Source organism: Rhea pennata, chromosome 3 (genome assembly GCF_028389875.1).
Source record: "Rhea pennata isolate bPtePen1 chromosome 3, bPtePen1.pri, whole genome shotgun sequence".
NCBI classification, from domain to species: domain Eukaryota; kingdom Metazoa; phylum Chordata; class Aves; order Rheiformes; family Rheidae; genus Rhea; species Rhea pennata.
In genome coordinates this window covers 112,585,026-112,607,918 of record NC_084665.1, presented here as the reverse complement: position 1 = coordinate 112,607,918, position 22,893 = coordinate 112,585,026, and the positions used below count along the sequence as shown (strand labels likewise).

The 22,893-nt window shown below is 37.1% G+C and overlaps 1 protein-coding gene across 6 annotated transcripts in view; it reads left to right on the top strand.

Moving 5' to 3' along the window:
- KIDINS220 (kinase D interacting substrate 220) overlaps positions 1-22,893 on the top strand; it is an 89,082-nt gene that overhangs the window by 430 nt on the left and 65,759 nt on the right. For 5 of the 6 annotated variants that reach the window (XM_062573006.1, XM_062573005.1, XM_062573011.1 and 2 more), the window contains exons 2-8: positions 6,766-6,913; positions 14,572-14,670; positions 16,131-16,229; positions 17,660-17,758; positions 20,823-20,924; positions 21,543-21,641; positions 22,614-22,811. In XM_062573006.1, coding sequence (XP_062428990.1) covers positions 6,806-6,913; positions 14,572-14,670; positions 16,131-16,229; positions 17,660-17,758; positions 20,823-20,924; positions 21,543-21,641; positions 22,614-22,811 — 804 coding nt within the window. In that variant the 5' untranslated portion in view covers positions 6,766-6,805. The remainder of the gene's footprint in view (positions 1-6,765; positions 6,914-14,571; positions 14,671-16,130; positions 16,230-17,659; positions 17,759-20,822; positions 20,925-21,542; positions 21,642-22,613; positions 22,812-22,893) is intronic. The other variant, XM_062573007.1, reaches the window with a different exon arrangement.

Below are 22,893 nucleotides of genomic sequence, written 5' to 3'. Positions count from 1 at the left end.
AGAGCAGCCCCGGCGGCGGCACGGGCACGGTCGGATGTTGCTGTCGGCCCCAGCCCGGAGGATGCGGAACCTCTTCGACTGTTCTTGTCTCTTGTTTCTAACTGGGAAAGGCAGACTGGTAAGCAGCGCAGGTAGGCTGACCCGTAACCAAAGTTTCGCTTCTACTCTGTAGGGAAAAGAAGCTGAGTTTGAATAGCTAAAGCCTTAAGGGCAGACGTTTGCTCTTCTTGCTTGCTTAAAAATTGGATAAAGAAAGTGATTTCTCATCTGTAAGTTCGGACCAAGCATTAACCCTGTCTGCCATGCTCTAGGTGACCCTGCTGAGCGAGGAGGTTGGACTAGATGGTCTCCAGAGGTCCCTTCCAACCTTACTGATTCTGTGATTCTGTGGTTACTGTGGGGGCGATACACTAGCACGGTATGTCCGTTGATGGCAAAGTGCTTGAATCATGGAATTAGTTGCCTGCCCCCCCCGCACCCGTCAAACAATGCAGAAGTGGAAGGATTAAAAGGAGATTTTTATCAGGCCTGAATGCGTGCAGAAATCCATCATGTATTTGTTTACTGAATAGATTTTTTTTAAAAAACGAAATAATGATCAATTTGAAGATACAGCTTAAATACATATTTTCACAGTGGCTGTCCATCGTTTCTTGGTGAAAATGTTAATCATCTCGGTCACTCAATATGACATACTTAGTGGAATTGCTATGAATAATACAAACATCTGTCCTATGGATGTTACGGCAGCATACAAGGAGCTAAGAAGCTTGTCAACTTGGCAGCATCTAACTTTAAAATGAGATCGAACCAATAAACCTAGTTCCATTTGACTTTTTGTCTGACGGTTGAAGATTTGTGAAGATGACCTATCTAACAAGTTTTTACCTCATGCTGCGCTCTTTTTCAGGGGGAAAGTGTTTTCGCAAGACTTGCAGGAACTAAATTATGAAATAGCTGTCATTCTGTTAGATTTAGGTGATGTTGGCCAGTGACTTTAGAGGGTATTGTGGACAGACGTTACACGTATGGTATTAAATACAGTGTATTTAAGCCTGGTTTCCATAGCAAACCAAATAAATAAAAAGCTACCTAATTTATGGGTAACCTACCTTCTCTAAATACCTTTGTTTCTCCTTTTTTCTTCAGAATGATGCATGGGCAAAAGAGAAATATTTTTTTTGACAAAACAGATTAAAAGGGAGCAAGTGTCAGAGATGGTAATTTGGTGAGAAGGCTAATCTGTATGGATAGTTTTCAGTGCTTCAAAATTGCTTTTAGTACGCCTTTGGTTTATGGCATTTGACATGTATATTACCACTTACTCTCTTTTTCTGCAGCAATAGCTTAAAATAGTTTAAGAAATTCAAATCTACTCAAAATGCCACTACTTCTGAAATATGGTCGTATTAATTTAAAAAACAGTTTAGTATGTCTTGATCACAACAATTTTTTCCAAAGTGAAAAATACCCTAAAGGTTAAATTCTGTGGCTGTGACTAACAAAATATTCACCTTATGATTGAGAGAAATGTGTTGGACATGTGAAGCAGTATGGTATGAACACTATGTTGTAGACTTCTTTGTTGGTTTGTACAGGTTTTCACTGAACTGATTTATATTTGTTGGTGGAAATTTTTCTGACAGCTTAATGCTGATGCCTGTTTTTGTTTGTTTTCTTTCATTTGAAACATTTAAAATCTAAAGTAATGCTTTGTAGCACTAAGTATTTTTATAAGGGAGCTGAATTTTCTCCTGAAATTCAGATATGCATATAATTTACTGTTCATTTGAACATATTTAAATTCTGTCTTAAAAGGTAGATTTGTTTCTCTGGTAAGGTTTAAATCCCACTATCAGTACTTTACAATTTTTCTTTTAATTGATCTTTTTTAATCAAGATAGAACGTAAACACATCTGATGCTTGTTACTAGATTGCGATAGTGACTTTTTGTTTAAATATTTTTTTTTGTGTCTCATCTCCACTCTTGATTTTTTTTTTTTTTTTTTTAAGAAATCCCATTACTGCAATGTTTAGAATTAGGAGGTGCCTAAGAGGGCAAAAAATTTGACTGGATGACTTCCATACTTCCAATTTCACATATTTCTTACTGTTTACTAATGTACGCAGTAAATAATTACATTTATAGCAATCTCCTTTTGTGCAAACTTTATTCCATATTCTATTTGTTCAGTATAGGTTCAGGAATAAGAATGTCTGCATGTCTAGCTGTCTTTTTTGTGTGTCTTAATATTTGTTAATTATATTATCTATTCTCTGGTATAAAGTAAATGAAAAGATTAAGTGATTTGTTAAAGCTTTTCTTTTTAATCTAGATTAAAGGAGTGATAAGAAGCATAGAAGAAATTCTCCCGGATGATAAGGAAAAGCTGAGAATCAGGAGGTTATTAGTCAGAATGGAACTTTAGGCAGAAATGTACATTTATTATATCTTCCTGCCTCTGAGTGCTTGTTTGTTTTTAGGGTCTTATATAAAATGTTGTGAAAATTTGCTATTTGAACAGAATCTTGACTGGCTCAGTTCCAGTAGAAAGTGTAGTTAAACAGGTCTGCTGCTTTCCTTAGGTGGTGTCCGACTTGTGATCTTCCTTTGTTAATGATTATGAAATATCTGTATTTAGTAAGCAACAATTGAATAGAAAGAAAAGAATGGGAATGCTTGTATTAGCAAGGTTCTCTGCAGTCTGAACAAGGATGAGGTAATACGATTTTTAACTCTTAGAACTAGACCTCATGGAATTCCCAATTCATATTTTTAATAATTTTCATAGTTTTATGCTATCATAAACAAGGTACAAAAGTGTGTGAGAAATTTAATTTTGTATTTTTTTGTAATAAATTTTATATATACAATTCTTTTGTATTCTGCTTTTCTTTAAATTATGATTTGGCAGAATGCAATTTCAGTTCTTCCGTGCAGTTACTACATTTGTCTGTCTCTGGTTTGTACATATGCAGATTTTAGCAGCACTATAAATAAACTTCTTTTTACAGATACCAGGAAGATCTACCACAGTACTGTGTAGTTGGAAGGTAGCTTTACTATCCAGAAACAGAAGGAAACATAAGAAAGCAAGCTATTTTAAACCTTAAATTGTGTTTAATTTACTATATTTTTTATTGTGCCCTACTGAAAAAGGAGTAAGTCTCTAGAATAATATTAGTGTTTGTTGAATTTTTTTTTATGTGTATCTGTAAATGATCATCACTGACACAAAAATTGAGTGAGAGGTATGAAAAAGATGGTGATATTAAGGAAGTTTAGCATGCGGTAGCACTGTACTTCTGTAGGTAGTTGGAAACAATACAGTACTGAGGATTAATAGGAATGTACAGATTTGAATTTCAGAACCTTTCCAGTCAGGATTGTTGCAGTTGAGAGACTATTTTTTTTTTTTTTTTGTAAATCAATAAATTTGTGCGGCCTTTCCAAAACAGTGATAATCTCTTCTTCAGTTCAGGATGTGGGCACTTTACAAAAACAAGTTAATCCTTGTGCAAATATGTTATCTTCACCTGAGCATTTGTGCTCTTGGTACATCTTTTCATGGTTTTTGGTTTATTCTCTCTTATTGCATCATTTTAGAGTCTTAAAAGATACCAGGCTTTGCTCTTGCAGTGTTTTGAGGCTTCCGGGCTTGGAAGCATTGCTGCTTGAAAGAACGCGTTCATTGACTGGCAGTTGGCTCCCCTGTGTAGGGGAAAAAAATAACAGAACCAATGTTTTCTGGAAAGGGGGTTGAATTTCCAATATGCTCCTGGTTTTCACTGTTGTGAGCATTGGTATGGGTTGTGAAAATACTGTTGTGTCAAGAACAAAGCAAATATTGTTAACTGGGCAATGAAGGAATATTATTTGTATTGAACGTGCTTGAGAGGTACAGTTTTTGCATCAGAATTCTGAAACTTGGCAGAGATTAAGTTCTCATCCTTTTGTTAAAAGAAATGCTATTGAGTTTTTTGTGTGATTTTTAGTGAAAAAAACTACGTATACATACTTCCAGTAGCCTTTTCCATTGCAGGGGGTCAAAGTAAAGTTACTTTTCCATCTAAGAGTACTATGGAAGGTACCTATAAGCTTTGGTTCAAAGCATTTATGGTAATTTTAAATAAATTGTAAACATTAAAGGAAATCACAGTATATGTCCAGCACCCATGCAGTACTTGATTTTTGTAATGTGATAATATATTATTAGATACATCAAAAAACTTTAAATAGTAAGGTGGACTATGGTTGTGCCAGAAGTGTGCTAGCGTATGGTATAGTGCAAGGTATGTAATATCTCAACTTAGAACCATTAACTTCATCGAATTTACTTGATTTTGTGTCTTACTGTTAAAGACTTACATAACGTGACTTGTTCAAAAACTGGAGGACTTACAGATTTTGTTTTATTGTTAAAGCAGAGGATAGGAAACCAGATTAATATTTGTACGGAAGTACAACTATTATAAATATCTGTCCAGAAAGAAGGTTACAAGTTTCTGTATTTCAGTAGCAAAACAGGAAGCCTAGTGCATCTTTTCTGTTGCAAGATAAATCCGACAGAAATTTGTAGGAATTCATAGAATTTTTTTCTTGTCCTCATTAGATTTATGTGGAAAAAAAAATCAAAACCAACCCCCTTTCCCCAAAATTTTCCCTTAGACATATAGTTTGGGGGTGGGGAGGGAACTCAAACTCACGCAAAACCACAAGAAACACCCTTAATCTCTAAAATTTTTATTTACTCTTAATGATTTTTATATAAATAAAATGTCTGATTTCTATTGAGTTGCTGTTGTGAGTGAAAACACCATGAACAAACTGCAGCCTAATTTCAGACTTCTTTTTCTTGAGAAAAATCAACCAATATAGAAACTTCTAAAGGTCTTAAAGCTAACTTGTTTTACATACATCTGCTGTTTATCCTGTTGTTGGTTTTGTTTAAGTATGAGAAGCCGTATATTAAGCTGATCAATTCAAGTTGCATTTTTAAATGGCAATTTTGAATACTGATATCCTAACCAGTGCTTTCCTGCAGTTCTCCAGCTAACTTAATCTTTTGGATACCCTAAAAAATTTTCATGAATAATGATGAATTAGAACAATAGAATGTGAAAATTGGGATTAAAACATAAATTTTATTTTTTACTGTTTGTTATAAAATAGACTGTTCTTAATTCTGAGAACAGACTGTTTTGTCACAGTGGTGCATAGCTGACAAAGAATATTAATATCATGCTTAGAAATGGTTCCACCCTGCCAAGGCTTTTATCCTTTTAGAAAAGGAATATTAATGTGGAGTTTGTAAACGTAACTGTTGATCTCTTTTTTTCTGATGATGGTAGTATTAGCTATTTGGCTGTTTGCTAAAGGTTTAGCTTGCGTCTAAAGATTCAAATCTACATTAAGGCAGAAACTCTGCTGACCTGATAACTGAGTTCAGGTAATAACTTCTGAAGAGGTATACTTATCTGTGGTGCACCAGGGCTACCTTTGCATTTTTGAAAAATGACAGTGAGGAACATGAAAGAAAATCTTTCTTTGAGCAGTAATGTAGAATCCTTTTTTCGTTCTCCTACTATCTGAGAATTTATTTATAAAACTTAGATTATGACTGGAGAAAATTTAAGAAATCATAATCATGTTTTGCTGATGACTTTTCACACAGATTTCGACTTTTTATTTGGTATAGAAAACAGCCTGGAGAACTACTGTACCATGCAGCTGCTATAGAGAAGCTGAATCACTGCACAGGGAGTTGACAAACTGTTTGTGGCAGCAGTGGAGTTAGATGCAAGTTCCATTTAACTAATTTCTATCAGAATATATAAAACTCAATGGGAGGAATTCAGGTGCCTGAACACAAACATCTAATGCTATCTTAGGTGCTTAGATGTTTGAGACATCTCTATCGGGCTGGAAGATATGACATAGGCCATAAGGGAGGTGTACTGTGTTCTGCTTTGTAACTTTGCATCCAATGAAACTTTAATGCAAAATGGATAGATTCAGCTTCTGGAGACATGTGCATGTACACTTGGTGTTCTGATACTAAAGGTTCTCTGAGCTCTCTGTTAGCCCAAGGCTTCTAAGGTAGTCCTTTGATTCTCAATGTTCTGCCTTAACCAAGAGCAAACTCTTCTGTCTTACAAATTAAAGGGCTTCTACCAAGTAATTAAATGGTTTTGTTATGTTAAGTTTCAGCTGTAAGGTAACAACATGCGATCTCATGCAGCCATATCTGGATAAAATTGGTGATAACTGATTTAAAAATGGGATTTTCCAGAGTTTCTACATGACTTATTTAGATATTACCACTGTATTTCGTAATGATGAATATTCTCAGTGTTCTGCTTGTGTGCTTAAAGGATAAGGGTTGCACTGTAAATAACTAGCAGATATAAACTGTATATGTGTGTAACTTCCATAGTTTTTTATATGCAGAAAAATTATGCGTATGAAAGGCTATGATGCGTTCCAGTCAAAAAGCATGTTTAGCCAGTATCTAGAACCGGATCAAGTTATGTAATTTTCTAAGAACTACAAAAGTTAACTACAAATTACAAAACTAGAACTACAAAAAAAATTTCACTGAAATGTAATGCAAGTTTTGTCTGCACAGTATTTTGTTGAGGAGAATGGGAGGTATTTGTACTCAATCAATAGCTTATTGGCATGCAGATTGTTTTCTCTAATGTTAAAGTTAAATCTCATTGACTTTACTTAAGGTTTTCTTTTTTCTTTTGTTTCCGTACAGATAAGTTCTATTGTACAAGCATTTTCAATACTCTGCAAAGATGGCAAGTCTGATGAGTCAGAGTCTGTTGACCTATGTAGAAGAGGGAAATGTTCCTGCTCTGAAAGCACTTCTTGAGAAATGCAAGGATGTGGATGAGAGAAATGAGGTAAGATGATTTCATAAAGGTTGGTTTCATACTCCAGCTTATTAGCCATAGACTGAATAATTAATGAGGAGATGCTTTTTGTTTAGTATACAAATTTTATTTTTATTCTCAGCTTTTTGCTTACAGGTTGTACTATGAACACATAGTATGATTGTTGGATAGTCAGGCTCTGAGTACCTCAGCATCTTTCAGTATATTTGTTTTTTTTGAGTTTTCCTGTAAGCTGGAAAACATAATCTTCATCCATGTAGTAAGGACGGACTGGTACCTATGCTTCTGTAGCTGGGAATCCAGATATGTGTGCATTCATGCGCTGTCCCTTTTGGGATGAAATCTGGGATGATAACCCGGGGCTCATCCCCTACATCCTAGTTTTGAGGCAAGAGAAATTCTGTTAACATGATCCAAATAGGAGCATATTTTGTAGCATATTGTGACTGTGCTCTTTTGGATACGTATCATAAGATAAATCTGGGTGTAACGAGGAGGATTAAATAACTTTATCAGGATTGTACAAGAAGTCTTAATACACAATAGAGAGTTGAAATGTGGCTATTCTGAATCCTGGGACAGTGTGCTAATCGTTAGTTGCTGTATTATGATTTGATTTAGTTTAATTTAATAGTATCACAACAGGAAGTTAAATGTGCTGCACTGAAGGTTCCTGAGAGTTTCTTGGGAGGTCTGATTCATACAAATATCTGTTGTCACTGTTTTCCTTGATGTTTAATATTCAAGTTATTTTGATGCAATATAGTGTGTTTGTAGGGGCTTTGGTATACTTTATAAGCAAGCTTATGAAGATGATTTGACTTTATTTTATATTCTGTGGTTATAGGTATCCAGACTTTCCCTTCATCTGGATTTGAAACTTTTATCATCAACTTTTATTGCAACTCTGATTCCCTGAACAATTCTGTGGAACTGGACTTACGTAGCATATTCAGAGAATCATAGATTCATAGAACGATTAAGAGTAGAAGGGACTTGGGGAGGTCATTGGGTTCAATTTCTTCCGTGTCACAAGGCTGATTTCACAGTTAGATTAGATTGCTCAGGGACTTACAACACAAATTTTGGAAGTCTCCCAGGATGGAGCTTCCACAGCCTTTCTGGGCAATGCTCCCATGTGTAACCACTCTTTATTTAAAAACATTTTCCTTATTTTACATTAAATATCCTTTGCTGGTACTTCTGACTGTTGCTTGTTGTCTCTCTTTCTATTTATTTATTTATTTTTTTGATGCATCTCTGAGAAGAACTTGCGTTTGTCATCTGTGTAAGATTCACTAATTCCTCCAGGCAGAGGAAGACAGTTGCTGGTTTTCCCCTTAGTCTTCTATTTTTCAGACTGAAAAAATCCAGTGCTTAGTTTCTGCTTGTATGTCTTATGCTTCATACTTACACATGTTTATGCTTATAACCACTTCAGTGACCTTTGCTGGACTCTGTAGTACATTGATCTGTCTGTTATTAGGAGCCTCTGTATAGGGAGTCCAAAACAGAACGTTGTTTTCCAGGATCTAGCATTATTAGTGTTGAGTAGAGGGCTTACTGTGCTGTTCGTAATGCAGCCAAGTACGTAGTTAGCCTTCCTTGATGCAGGGCACACTGCTGGCTCATGATCAGCTTCTCCATCAGGACCCCAGGCCCTTTTCTGCAGAGTGGTTCCCCAGGCAGTCAGTCTTTACCCAGTGCTGTTGCATGGGGTTACTGCATTCCAGTCTTCACTTTTGCTTTTGTTGAACTCCGGAAGGCTTATCAGCCTGTTTCTCCAGCCTGTTGAATTTGTTTCTGAATGGCATCCCTGCCTTTGGCATTTCACCACTCTCTCCAGTTTGGGGCAATCTGTATAGCTGTTGAGAGTGCATTCTGTTTCCTGGTCCACGTTGTTGATGAAGATGTTACACTGTCAGTCTCAGATCAAACTCTCTGAACCAGGGACCAGTTATTATAAACAGGTGACCACTGTCCATTGAGTCTGGCAGTTTTAACCTACCTTGTAGTTAATGAAAGACTTGTGTATCCAATTCATATTTGCTCTTTTTTAATAAGTCTGGGAAAAATGCATGCTCTTTTACATTTTCTTTCAAGCTGCATAGGGTAGAGGGAATCTTCTTGAATAAGTTGTTAAATAGGCTATATTGTTCAAAAAAAGCATCATGCGCATATGAAAGCAGAGCATAGAATTTAGCCTTTTTGTAGTTATTAGATCTTGTTTCTATTAACAGGTAGTATTTGTTCACCGTCAGCAAATTCAGTTATGCTGTGGATATACATATGCTGAATTATTTGAGTTGTGAGGATTTTTAATTCTTTGAGTATGCAGATAAATGTTACCACCAGGCATGCTGTGTTTCTGAGGAATGATCTGTTCCCTCTGCTAATAGTTCCTTTCCACATCATGACTGAAATCAGACTGGACAGTCACTGTTGGCTTTACCAACTATGTCACTGCCTTCACCTTCTTTTATAATTTTTTCTTCTTTTCTTGATAGAACTAAGAGCACTGCTGAGTTTCAATAACTGCCTTTCTTATAGTGACCATTTCCCTACATTTTTTTCCCCGTTTTTATTTTTTTTTCTTTTGAGTCTCCCGATGGAGCAGGTTTTTTTCTTTTTTTTTTTTTTGTTTGTTTGTTTGTTTTCCAAGATGTATAGTTTTTACATCAGTGTTAAAGCCATGAGGGTGAGGGAGTCTTTTTGCAGAGAGCTTTGTTTAAATGTTAGCTCTTCATTGGAATTCAGTAGTATTGAGTGCAGTGCTGTTTCCAGTTCTGGACCTGCCAAGAAGTCTTTTCTTCTTAGGTAAAAACAAAATAACAAAATGCAGAGTGTAAGATCCAGAGGAGTATCTCTAAAAAGATTGTTTGCAAGCAAGGATTTGCTAGTACCAGGACCTCCTAGGCTGCAGTAAATTTTCAGAGCATGGAAGCACCCACATTAGTGCCAACCCTTATATCTAGACTTCTTATCAGTTGCCAGGAGAATTTGGATGTTCTGGTCAGTTTGTATATGGCTTTTTGGATAGCGTTGGATTTGCTAGACATTTCAGTTAGTGTAGAGCGAGTCTCAGTCTCTCTCCCTGTCACCTATACATGCGCGCTCTCTCTCATTCTCTCTCTTGCTCTCATACCAGTTACCATGATACTTAACAGCTAATAATAGGCACCTACTTGTGTGCTTTGATCGTGACAACCTACAGGTTTTTTTTGGTGTGCTTTTTCTTCTACTCTTCAGATCTTGATACTTGGAAGTACCTTCTGAATCTTCAACACAGACTTTGAGAGGCAGCTGATCTATGGGATAGTACTGTGACTTCCAGAAAAGGGTGTCCCTTTATAATTTGGATTGTTGCAGTATTTCGACTGCTTGTAAGATACAGACAGACAATATTTGATCTGCTCTTAAAAAGATTTCTTGTGAGAAAATTGAACATCCAGGTGTTGAGGATTGGCTACACTCTCGAACAAGTTTTGAGAGTTAATCTGGGTGTCATAGACACAGCAATTATTTTTTGTTTCTTTGGAGGTCCTTTTTTGTTGAAATCTCCATGATTTGCTTAAAAATACTGTGTTAAGAACATCTCCCCACAAAAGGGAAGAATGTTTTCAGTGCCTCAATGGAAAGTTTTGCATTGTCTAATAAACACTTCTAGAGTGGCTCTGGTATTATTGCTTCTTACAGAAAGGGATTATCTTTCCATCCACAACCTCCCTTTGGCCAGAGACTTTGTGTGTGTGCGCGCGTGTTACACTTTTGCAGAGTCACAAATGTGTGGAGGTTTTGAAATGTCATTAATGATGCAGAATGCAGTGTTCCTTTCTACTGATCACTTTGCCATGACCTCCATTGCCTGAGTAAAGTTGTCAAAGGGAAGTTGCAGAAGACTTCTTTTTTATTAACTTCTGCTATCCTAGAATCACAGTCTCTTCATGTGGAGATTGTTGGATTGCCATCTGGCATGGCAGCGTTTAACTTCTGGCAAATGAGTCCTGGGTATCATACCCAAGGGTCATAACTTTTGTTTTGTGTCCAAATGCCTTTTCTTGTTATTTTCTGAGGCAACCCTTCTGACATAGAAAACAAATGCCTTACTACCCTGACAGGTGTGATAGAAACTCTGCTACTACATTTCATTGGAAAAGCTTTTTAGAAAAAGCTATGGTATAAATTATATTCTATTAAAGAAGATTCGTTCTGGATTTAAGATAACAGAATTCCAGGAATTGTAAACTAATACTTGTAACTTACATTGTTAGTTCTGCTACTTCAGAAAGTGAATTGGTCTGGTTTTGTTTGTTTTTGTTTGGTTTTATTTTTTGACTTGCAAAAGGCTTCTTCCATGGATATCAGTTGTCTTCATATTATGTTTCATATTTGCTACAAGTCATGATCACTTCCAGAATAGGTTCCCTAAGTCTTTACTATAAATAGGTATCAGTATTTTATGCATGCACCTTATAAATGTCATACCTTTATCTAGGGCAGATCACTCTAAATCTTCAGTGCTCTGGGACTCATTGTAGCTCTTGGATTTTGGATTTCCTGGGAATCTGGATGAGCATGAGGTTTCATACAGTCTCATTTCAGCATGTAGAGTTTATTGATAATGAAGAACTTGCATGATTATCCTCAGCTATCTCTTCATGAATCACATATGTAGTCTTGTATTGGTCGCCATATAAAGTATATGCAGCCATGTGGCCATTAGACCACTTAAGCTTTTCCAAGAATTGTTTCCTCAATTGTATTAATGATACTGAGGGAAGCAGTTGACACCTTTTCTGTTCTGGTGCAGCACTATGTGCTGAGGATGCTTTACTGAAAAATATGACAGTTAAAATTGCTTGGCTGTCTGTTAAATTGTTTTCTTATGAAAATGAACATCATAAAGGGCATGAATGAACACAATGCATTCAGACACTTACAGAATATATACAGTTTAAATACCTAGGGACTGCATATGCTATTGTGCAGGAGCAGGTCCATCAGTTGGAGGTCATGCTGGCTATAGGGAGGCTGGCTTTTTGGGAGAGATCACCTTTCAGCAAAGATCTCAGCCACTTTATCTGTGAGATTGAACAACCATCCATTACACAATTTTTCTGTTCTTCACTGTTGGTTAGTCTTGCTTCATTTGTAGAAGATAACAGTGATAAAAATGTTAACTGTTCAGGAGGAGTTCAGTGTTAACTGTTCAGAAGGAACAAGAATACTCATGCTAAAACAGGGATTTTTGTAGATGCTACTAAAGAAGAAAAGAAGTCTCTGATCTCAGAATTACAGAATGGTTGAGGTTGGAAGAAATCTTCTGGAAACTGTCTAATCTAACACCCCTGCTCAAAGCAGGGTCAGCTAGAGCAGGTTGCTCATACCATCTCCAGTGAGGTTTTGAGCATCTCCAAGGATGGAGACTCTACAGACTTTCTGGATAACCTTTCCAGTGGTTAACCACCAAAAAGATCTTAAGTTTAAACAGAATTTTCTATAAATAAGTTTGTGCTCATTACCTCTTGTCCTGTCATTGCACAGCAGTGAAAAGAGGCTGGCTCTGTCCTCTAACACCCCCTTGGCCCCCAAGGTATTTATCTGCATTGGTAAGACCCCCTTCGCCCCTGCCCTGAGCCTTGCCTTCTTTAGGATAAACAGTCCCAGCTGTTTAGCATCTCCTCATATGACAGATGCTTCAGTCTCTTTGTCATCTTTGTGGGCCTTTGCTGCTCTCATTCTGGTATGTCCATATCTTCCTTGTACTGGGGAGCCCCAGCATTGGACACAGGACTCCAGATGTGGCCTCATCAGGGCTGAGTAGAGGGGAAGGATCACTTCCCTCAGCCTGCTGGCAACACTCTGCCTAATGCAGCCCAGGAGGCTGCTGGTCATCTTTGCCAAAAAAGCACATTGCTGGCTTGTGGCCAGCTTGTCCAGGACTCCCAGATCCTTCTCTGCCAAGCTGCTCTTCAGCTAGTTGGCCTCCATCCTGTACTGGTACAGGGTATTATTCCTCTCAGGTGCAGGACTCTGTACTTCCCTTTCTTGAACTTTATGAGGCGGTTCCTTTGACTAGCAGTGCAGCCATCTCGTGCACCATCACTCTTCCCACTTTTTGTATTGTCTGCAAACTTGCTGAGGGTGTATTCTGTCCCTTCGTCCAAGTCATTAAGGAAGATACCAAACAGTGCTGGACTTGGTGTCAACTTCTGGAGCACAGTATTAGTGACTGGCCTCCAGCTGGACTTAATATTGCTGATCACAATCCTCTGAGCCCTGCAGGTCAGGCAATTTTCAGACTATCCATTTATCTAGTCCATACTTCATTAGTTTTTCTGAGGATGTCATAGGGGAGACAGTGCCAAAAGCAACAAAAACTTCTCTTTCCTATCAAGCTAGTCTAGCAGGTTGGGCAAGCATGAGTCGGGCATCATTTCCCAAATCAGTTGGTATGTGTGTTTGCAGAGTATTAACTTGTGTATAAGGAACCCATCTTGAAGAGCAATGACCCTGAAAAAAACTCTGTAAGAACTAGTTAAATGGACTAGAAGGCTTTTTTTAATTAATTGATGTTTTTCTATGATTTTTTGGTACCATAAAAGAAGAAGGAATTTATCAAATATATATTATTACTAGGACAATTGACAGTAAATTTAGTGAAGACTAGTGATCTTACCTGTGGTCTGTGAATACATAGCTTTTACTTCATTTTCTCAAAATGCTTCTAGCAGACTAGACAACTGTGACTTTTTTTCTCCCTCCCCCTTTTTTTATTTTCTTTTTATTTTTTCTTAATATGGCACAAAGAAAGGGCAGGAGCAAGGTCAGGAAGAATTTCAGCCATTTATTTAAGATAGTGGCGATCAACAAATTTACTGTAAGCTTTTTTTCTTACCATGCAGAGCAGTTGCTCTGAGCTTTATTATGCTTGTGAACATCTCTGAAGAGAAGTTTTGATGCAAAAATAGTATAATGGAAGGATGACAGTTTGTAACTGACTAAAAAAAAAAAAAAAAGGCAAATAAACCAGTTATCTATCTTCTTCATCGAGATGAGGCTGCCTATTAACACCATTAATACAGAGCCTTTGTATATTGAAGACCTCATCTCACACTTGGAATGCAAGTGAAGAGATGTGGATGACCATACAGCCAGACTGTCGTGGCATCTTGTTCTTCGTTGTTCATGATTCAAATGTATTGGATCCCACTGGTGGAATCAGTGTTGCGTAGGACAGGAATGATTTATCTATTTGGTATATTGACAAACCAGGGTATGATATATAATTTGAATATTTTTACTAGACCTCAGCAAGAAATTTTACTATTAAACTGAACCAGTTCTGATGGCTATTTTGATACCTATGTGTAAAAAAAATAAATGAAATCTAACCACGTGCCTAGTTACTTAAAGATGTAAAGATGTAACAGGCTGTGTTAAAGGTGTCTTTAGTAGGCATATCATCAGGAAGGAGTGATATTCTTAATTCCTCTTTTTGGGTAGCCAGTTTTTAAATGTCTGATTAATTTATTTTTTCACCTGACAACAAAACACTGGAAACAGGACTTGATGTTCCTGTGTAGGCTTTGGGCTTTTACTGATGTTGTATATGTGTTATTTGGCATTTTTCTGATGCATGACTTTTGCACTTCATTTGATTTCAGAACGGTCAGACTCCGCTCATGTTGGCTGCTGAGCAAGGCAATTTAGAAATTGTCCAAGAGCTTCTCAAGAAGGGAGCTAATTGCAACTTGGAAGATGCAGTAAGTATTAGTGCATTATATTATACTACCTAACAATACAGGGAGAAGAAATTTCAAGAGGCAGGCAAAGAGAAGGTATTTAGATGAGTGTGTGTTGTGGGGGGAGGGATGGAAAATAGTGCCATATATGAGAAATTTTGCCCCAAACAACTGACTTTGTGTTCCTCAGATTAGAATTGATACAGCAGGTTTGTAAAGGACAGGAATATTAAAGCTGCTTTAAATGTCTGAGGATCTCTGCTGAATGCTGTTGCTGTTTTGTCTGAGAAGTTAGTACTGGGAAGCCATAGTAATAGTGTTGGCAGCAGTTAAGATAAAAGGTAGGATAGAAAAATACTGCATCAAAAGCAAAGTCCAAGCAGTTTTGTTCATAGCAGTGATGTAGTGGTATGTGGGGTTGGTTTTTGATGGGTTTTGGTGTGTTTTAGTAAATACTGAGAGAGAATTTGGATTAAAGGATTATTTTACATGAAAGCTAGAAGACATACAAAGTTAAATTGATGAATTCTCTTCCTGCCCATGAAGAAGAGGATGACTGTTGTTGAAAGGTGACTGGTAGGAGTGGAGTGGACAGAAGTGTTACTAAAAGTTTTGACAGATCTGTATATTTCCTTAAGAGCTATCAACAGATACTTTCGTGCTGGAAGTGGTTAATTTTTCTCTCTTGCACATCAGTTTACTTGTATGTCTGTAGTGCTACAATTAAAGTCTATTATGAAACTTGACCTCTTGGGCAGATGAATGGGGAGAGCAAATGTGAGCCGTTTTTGGAGATACTTTATTACATCTTCTGTAAGTGTTAGTTTCTATGTTTATATGTAGAACAGTTGGAGTATAAGCAGTTACTATATTTATATGTGTAGAGTTTATAAAACAAGAACAGTCCACACCTACGTATTGTTTGAGCAGTGGATGGAAGACATGTAATGCAAGTGGAAATTTATCCCAGGCTCCTGGACCTGCAGCCAGCTATCTGAGGTAGCAACGGAAGGAAGTCTGGTCCTCCTTAAAGTGGTTGTAGATTTGGGAAGCAGGTCTGGTCTTACATTTACAGAGCGTCAACATTTTCTGTAGTCTTAGCCCCTGCTCAGCATTTCTTTTTATCTGGACATCCTTCTCTAATTCTTTGTAGATACTACTTCCTCCATACAATTCTTAAGAAATGAACCTGCAGTGAATTTACGAGTGGAAAGTGGTGGATACTAGGGAAGAGAGGACATACTTGGAGAGGATGCTTGCGGTAGCTGTGGGTCTGCATTTTCCTGGGTGTAACTGAGAGGTTGCCTATGAAAGTGTTTTTTCTTTTTTCTTAATTAGTATTTATTTAACTTTTAACTTTTTTTTTTAAATAGCTTTTTTAAGGAGTGATGAATTTCCTATCATGTGGGTTATATACATGAAAAATAAGATAATTATATTAAAATACTGAATGTTACTTACAATCTTTTTTTTTTTTTTAGGATAATTGGACAGCTCTTATTTCAGCAGCTAAAGAAGGACATGTAGATATTGTAGCAGAGCTGCTCAATTGTAATGTCAATTTGGAGCATCGGGATTTGGTATGTGTTGTCCTAATGTTAAAATAAAATAGTTACCCTATTTTTAGTAACAAGAAATATTCAGAGAGTTGGAGATTTTCGGTTCTGTAAAACAGATTGAAGATCTATTATTTTGGTCTTAGTGCTGTTAAAATGGAAAAGAATATATATTCAAATATTACTTTTAACAATTTCACTGTGGTATACTTGTTTCTATCTTAAAGACTTTATTTTTATAAGATGACTTTTTCTTCTTTCTAGAAATCTAATGGGTAGATTTTGCTTTGGAAAGAAGCTAAACTGAATGATTTTTATTTTTTGGTTGTTTGGTAAAATAAGTGTTGTTCTTGCACAGAGGACATTCATATTTGTTTTTTCGCTCTAGATCTGTGACTGATGTAGCAGTCCTTGTTAATATCCTGGGATTTGATTTGGTACATCTTGCTAAATATTTGGGGGAAGAGGGGGAAGGGAAACGTGGGCACTGTAGTCCAGTCTGTCTCAAGAATTAATGAAGTTTCTTACATAGTTTGTAAGAAAGGTTAGGTGCCTCTGAAGAGCTGTGGGTTTTTCTCCATAACCTGAAGAGTGAATTAGGTACCTCCAAAGGGTGTTTTGTTCTTACAGTTTAAGAAACTTTAAGTGCTTTTTCTAACTGAAATTCAGTCTGTCTGAAGGCTGGGGCATCTTGCCGTATCCACTTACCTAGTTTTTGTGTAATAGTGTAATACTGGGACCCATTCACATGACAAGTGGTAAATATCTCTGTCAGCCTGAGCAGGATCCTTTGCCTCTCAAAAAGCATGTAATAATGAATTTTAATTCATTATTACACTAAACTAAACAAAAAATATGCTTACAGGTATCAAAAGTGTGCTGTTACTTTAAAATTAATTTTGGAAAAAGTTACCTGACTTGTTGAATGTCTTAATGAAACCTCTTTGTTTCTTAGTGTACAGAATTCTATATGAATGCACAAATACAGTTCAGAATTAATTGCTCTTCTTACTCCCTTAAGACGACATCTGACTTTTTTCATAGTGACGTAAATCATTTATATAATTACTTTATGAAGACCAAGCATCAGCACAGAAGTTTGAAATAAACCCTTGAAGTTAATTGATTTGGATTCTAGTTTTTGATAGTGTTTGCTTTTTAGCTGTTGGTTGTCTAGTGGTAAGATGAGTATAAACTTGAAATTTGAATTGTGTATCTACAGCAAATTTGATAACGTTTAGGAGAGTACTTTTTTTTCCTCTAAAGTTCTTATAGTGGAAAATCAGTACTTTCACATGCATAATGATTACATAAGTAGGAGTAAGAGGTTGTGTCTTATTTGTCTTGGACTTGCAAAACAGTTTTAGGACAAATATAAAATTAAATAAAAGTTCATAATGAAGTTTTTAAATTGTATTCTTCGTTTTCAATCTTTTCTGAATTGAATTTGTCAGGGAGGATGGACTGCTCTGATGTGGGCATCCTATAAAGGTCGTACGGAAGTAGCTGAACTGCTGCTTGAAAAAGGAGCAAATCCAAACATCACGGGATTGGTAAGTTTTAGTCTTAAAAAAAAAAAAAATACAAGTCTAAAACCCTAAATTATATATTATTTTGATTACCTTGATCGTTTGCATTTCTGGCACTGTTATGCTGTACTTTATTAATAAAGTGATGGGTTTAAATTTATGCCACAGCCAATATTTTTTTTTTACTTAGAACAATTGAATATATAGATCTTACTAAGACTTAAATCAGCAGGTGAGAAATACTGGAAAAGAATAAATAGTGTATATAATGTGACTAATGTAACAGTTCACATTTTTTCTGCATCTGTATAAGTGAATGGAAAGACTCATATTGTGCAATCTAGAAGCAATAATTTGCATTAATTGTTTCTTAACAATTACCAAATGGACTGGACTGTATAAATATTTAGCATACATTCGTACCTATGAGATAATTACAACACTAAGACTGAGATTTATTTCACTCTCTGCGTGTAAGATTTGTCATAAACATGTAGGCATCTTGAGACTTGAATGAACAAGTTGTTTATACTGTCAGTTCTCTATCTGAGGCAACAATGAATGGTAAAGGAAAAACACGAGTAGCTTATCTTTCTGCTTTTGAATTTAGTCTGGTTTGCATATGGAGCTTCTGTATGCATGACAACTGATCTGCAGTCTTGATTAGTTAAGGATAATTGAAAGCTGTCTGTGGTGTTTCTCTTTTGTGTGATAGATGCATATTTTGAGATAAGAATATAAATTTTTAAACTTTGTTTAAAGAGTTTTAAAATGAAGTCTTTTCTAAACAGCAGACAACTTTCTATCCATCAATGAAACAATATACTAGGCAACAGAATCACAGAATGGTTGAGGTTGGAGATAATCTAATCCAACCCCCCCTGCTCTAGCAGGGTCACCTAGAGCATGTTAGACAGGATTGCATCCAGGCAGGTTTTGAATATCTTTGAGTATCCAGAGAAGGAGACTCCACAGTCTCTCTCTGCAACCTGTTCCAGTGCTGTCACTCTCACAGTAAAGAAGTTCTTCTTTATATTCAGGTGGAACTTACTGTGTTTCAGTATGTGCCCATTACTACTTGTCCTGTTGCTTGGCACCACTGAAAACAGTCTAGCTCCATCCTTTTGACACCCCACCTTAAGATATTTATACACCTTGATAGGATCCCCTCTCAGTCTTCCCTTCTCCAGGCTAAACAGACCCAGCTCTTGCAGCCTTTCCTCATAAGAGAGATGCTGCAGTCCCCTAATCATCTTCATAACCCTCTGCTGGACTCACTCCAGTAGCTCCATGTCTCTCTCTTACTGGGGAGCCCAGAACTGGATGCAGAACTCCAGATGTGGTTACTAGGGGGAAGGATCACCTCCCTCGACCAACTGGCAGCATTCTTCCTAATGCACTCCAGGATCCACAGAATCGGTAAGGTTGGGAGGGACCTCTGGAGATCATCTAGTCCAACCTCCCTGCTCAGCAGGGTCACCTAGAGCATGGTAGACAGGGTTGCATCCAGGCGGGCCTTGAAGATCTCCAGACAAGGAGACTCCGCAGCCTCTCTGGGCAACCTGTGCCAGTGCTCCGTCACTCTCACAGGGAAGAAATTCCCCCTCACGTTCAGGCGGAACTTCCTGTGCTTCAATTTCTGCCCATTGCCTTTTGTCCTGTCACACGGGGTAACTGAAAAGAATTTGTCCCCGTCCCCTTGACACCCTCCCTTCAGGCACTTGTACACGTTGATAAGATCCCCCCTCAAGTCTTCTCTTCCCCAGGCTGAAGAGGCCCAGCTCTCGCAGCTGTTCCTCGTAGGGCAGGTGCTCCAGCCCTCTGATCATCACCTGTCTAGGGATGGAGGTTAGGCTGACTGGCCTGTAGTTGCCTGGGTCCTCCTTCTAGCCCTTTTTGAAGACTGGAGTGACATTGGCTTTCTTCCAGTTCTCCATGACCTTTCAAAGATAATGGGAGAGTGGCTTAGCAGTGACATCTGTCAGCTCCCTCAGTATTCATGGGCCCGGATGGGATGCACCCGTGGATTTGTGGATGTCAGGTTTGCCTAAAGGATCTCTAACCCGATCCTCCTTGACCAAAGGAAAGTCTGTCCTTTCTTTGGACTTCCTCCCTTGTCTGCAGGCTTTGGGATTCCTGGGGGCTGCCCTTAGCAGTGAAGACTAAAGCAAAGAAAGCATTCAATAACTCTGCCTTCTCTGTATGCTTTGTGAGCAGGGCCGCTGTCCCGTTCGGTAGCAGGCCCACGTTTTCCCCAGTCTTCCTCTTGCTACCGATATATTTGAAGAATCTCTTCTTGTTGTCCTTGACATCCCTTGCCAGATTTAGTTCCAAGTGGGCCTTAGCCTTCCTTGTTGCATCTCTGCATCCTCTGACGGTATTCTTACATTCCTCTCAAGTGGTCCGTCCCCTCTTCCACATTCTGTGTACTTTCCTCTTCTGTTTTGCCAGCTGTCTGTTTTTGAGTTTTGCCAGGAGCTGCGTGCTCATCCGTGCAGGTCTCCTGTTCCCTTTGCTTGACTTCTTAACTCATAGGGATGCAGTGCTCTTGAGTTTGGAAGAAGTGATGCTTGAATATTAACCAGCTCTCTTGGATTCCCTTCTCTTCTCCCCCCCCCCCAGGGCCTTAACCCATGGGATTGCTCCAAGTAGGTCTCTGAAGAGGCCAGAGTCTTCTCTCCTGAAGTCCAGGGTTGCGATCCTGCTTATTGGCTTGCTTCCTCCACGCAGGATCCTGAACTCCACCATCTTGTGGTCGCAGCAGCCACGGCTGCCCCCAACCTTCACATCTCTATCCAGTTCTCCTTTGTTGGTTAGGACAAGGTCCAGCAGGACACCCCTGCTTGTTGGCTCTTTCACCATCTGTGTCAAAAAAGTTTTCATAGATGCTCTGCAGGAGCCTCCTGCAGTGTTTGTGCCTACGACAGTTAGGTTTATTTCTGTGTGTTACTTCTTTTGTGTATTCTTTGAATTCCTGTTCTCATGTTTTTATCATCTTTTGGAGCATTCTGATCGATCTTTTTTTATGAAAAATAGTTGAGCCATTTTTTTTCATGCAGCTAATTTTTTAAAATTTTTTTGTTTTAAGCAATACAGTGTTTATCCAATTATTTGGGCAGCAGGACGAGGCCATTCAGATATAGTACATCTCTTACTGCAACATGGAGCTAAAGTGAACTGCTCTGACAAAGTAAGTTATGTTTATTTAATAGAGTAATTTCTTTAATGGTTGATGCATCTCTTGAAAAAAATGAGTTCTTAGCTTGTACTGTCCTAAAATGAGTTCTTAGCTTGTACTGTCCTAAAATGAGTTCTTAGCTTGTACTGTCCTAAAATGAGTTCTTAGCTTGTACTGTCCTAAAATAACTACTGTATCTAAAAAGAAAGCAAAATGTATTAGATTTTTTTTTGATTTTAAAATAGCTCCTTTTAATTACTTTTTTCTGTATCCCCCCTCTGCTCCCCCTGCTGTGGGATTAGAATTCATATTCTAGAGCAAGAGTTGTTATACTTGCAGGAGGGTTTTCTTATAATATATGGGAGATGGTTGTGAACATTTATTACAATGGAGCATATTTCTATTTTTAAGCAACTGGAAACATTACTATCCTAAGAAGTGTAGGAAATAATGCTTACAGCTAGCAGTCTCTAAAGAAAAAAGTTAAAATTGCTTTTCAGATGTTTATGTTAATTCTCAAGATGAAATTAAGTCTCTGTAGGTTTAGCGCATTAAAGCATAGGAGAAATACTGAATTTAGTAGATAGCAAATAGAGCAATATGATAAAATATTTTAAATATTTTTTGCAGTATGGAACCACCCCACTGGTTTGGGCAGCTAGGAAAGGTCATTTGGAGTGTGTGAAGTACCTGCTGCAAATGGGAGCTGATGTTGATCAAGAAGGAGCTGTAAGTAACTGCTTGGTTTTTTTGTGGTAAAATATGGGTACGTAGGTCTGTGTCTCTTTTTGTTTTGCAATATAAATACCAAGCTTCATTTATGAAACAAGATGTAATATTGATGGAGTTGATTAATTTTGAGCTATTTGCAATCTATTTTTGATGACTACTTAGTCTTTTTAATACCTTTTTTATAAAAATATTGTGCAACAATGGAGTCGTATTGTTAATTGACAGCTGACATGCTGTTATATAACACTGAAGTTTTAATGAACATAAATGAATTTAAATGATTTAATTTCATGTTCAAGTCTTATCAACAGTAACTCTGTTACCCAAGACTGATAAGCCAAATTGCCTTATTCTTCAATTCTGTTTGAAAAGTAAATCAAACACAAGGCATCCCTTTAAAATAACAGTGGCTGTTGTGCCTTTTTGGAAATTGGACATTTTTTGGGAGCTGCATATTTTTGTCTTTATAATAAAACAAGTTTTCATTTATTTGTTATATAAGACAATCTAAAATACTTATTAATAAAAAACCAAAATATTGGTAAATATTAAATAGAGAATTACGTAAGACTGCTTTTGATATTTGTATGATTATTTCTTAAGTTCTTCTAAATACTTTTTTCTGGATGGTATTGGCACACCTGGGTGCCTTGGTAATACTGTATTCTCATACAACAGGAAAATGACTAGACAGTGTATATGACATATGCCGCAGTTAGAACAGATGGATATACGTTTTACTGTTTGCATTTAAAATATTATTTATTGTGGTAATCTCTTTATTTTCCTTACCTTTTAAAGTATACCTACCATGCTTTCTGTTTGAAAAAAAATAAAAGATCTGAAGTAACAACTGAATGATTAAGAAAGTAAAGTGTCAGTGAGTGTTCTTTTGTTACTTAAACTATTGTTAAAGTGATAATTTCTTTATCCGCTCTGTAATATATATCTTTTTTTTATTTATTTAAGAATTCTATGACTGCACTTATTGTAGCAGTGAAGGGTGGCTATACTGACTCAGTTAAAGAAATACTGAAAAGGAACCCAAATGTAAATTTAACAGATAAAGATGGAAATACAGCTTTGATGATTGCATCAAAGGAGGGACATACTGAAATTGTTCAGGATCTTCTTGATGCTGGAACTTATGTGAACATTCCTGATAGAGTGGGTAAATTTTCTTATCATAAATGTGGTTGTGTGTGTATATTTCTATATGTGTGTGTGTATATGTGTATTTTTTTTTTAA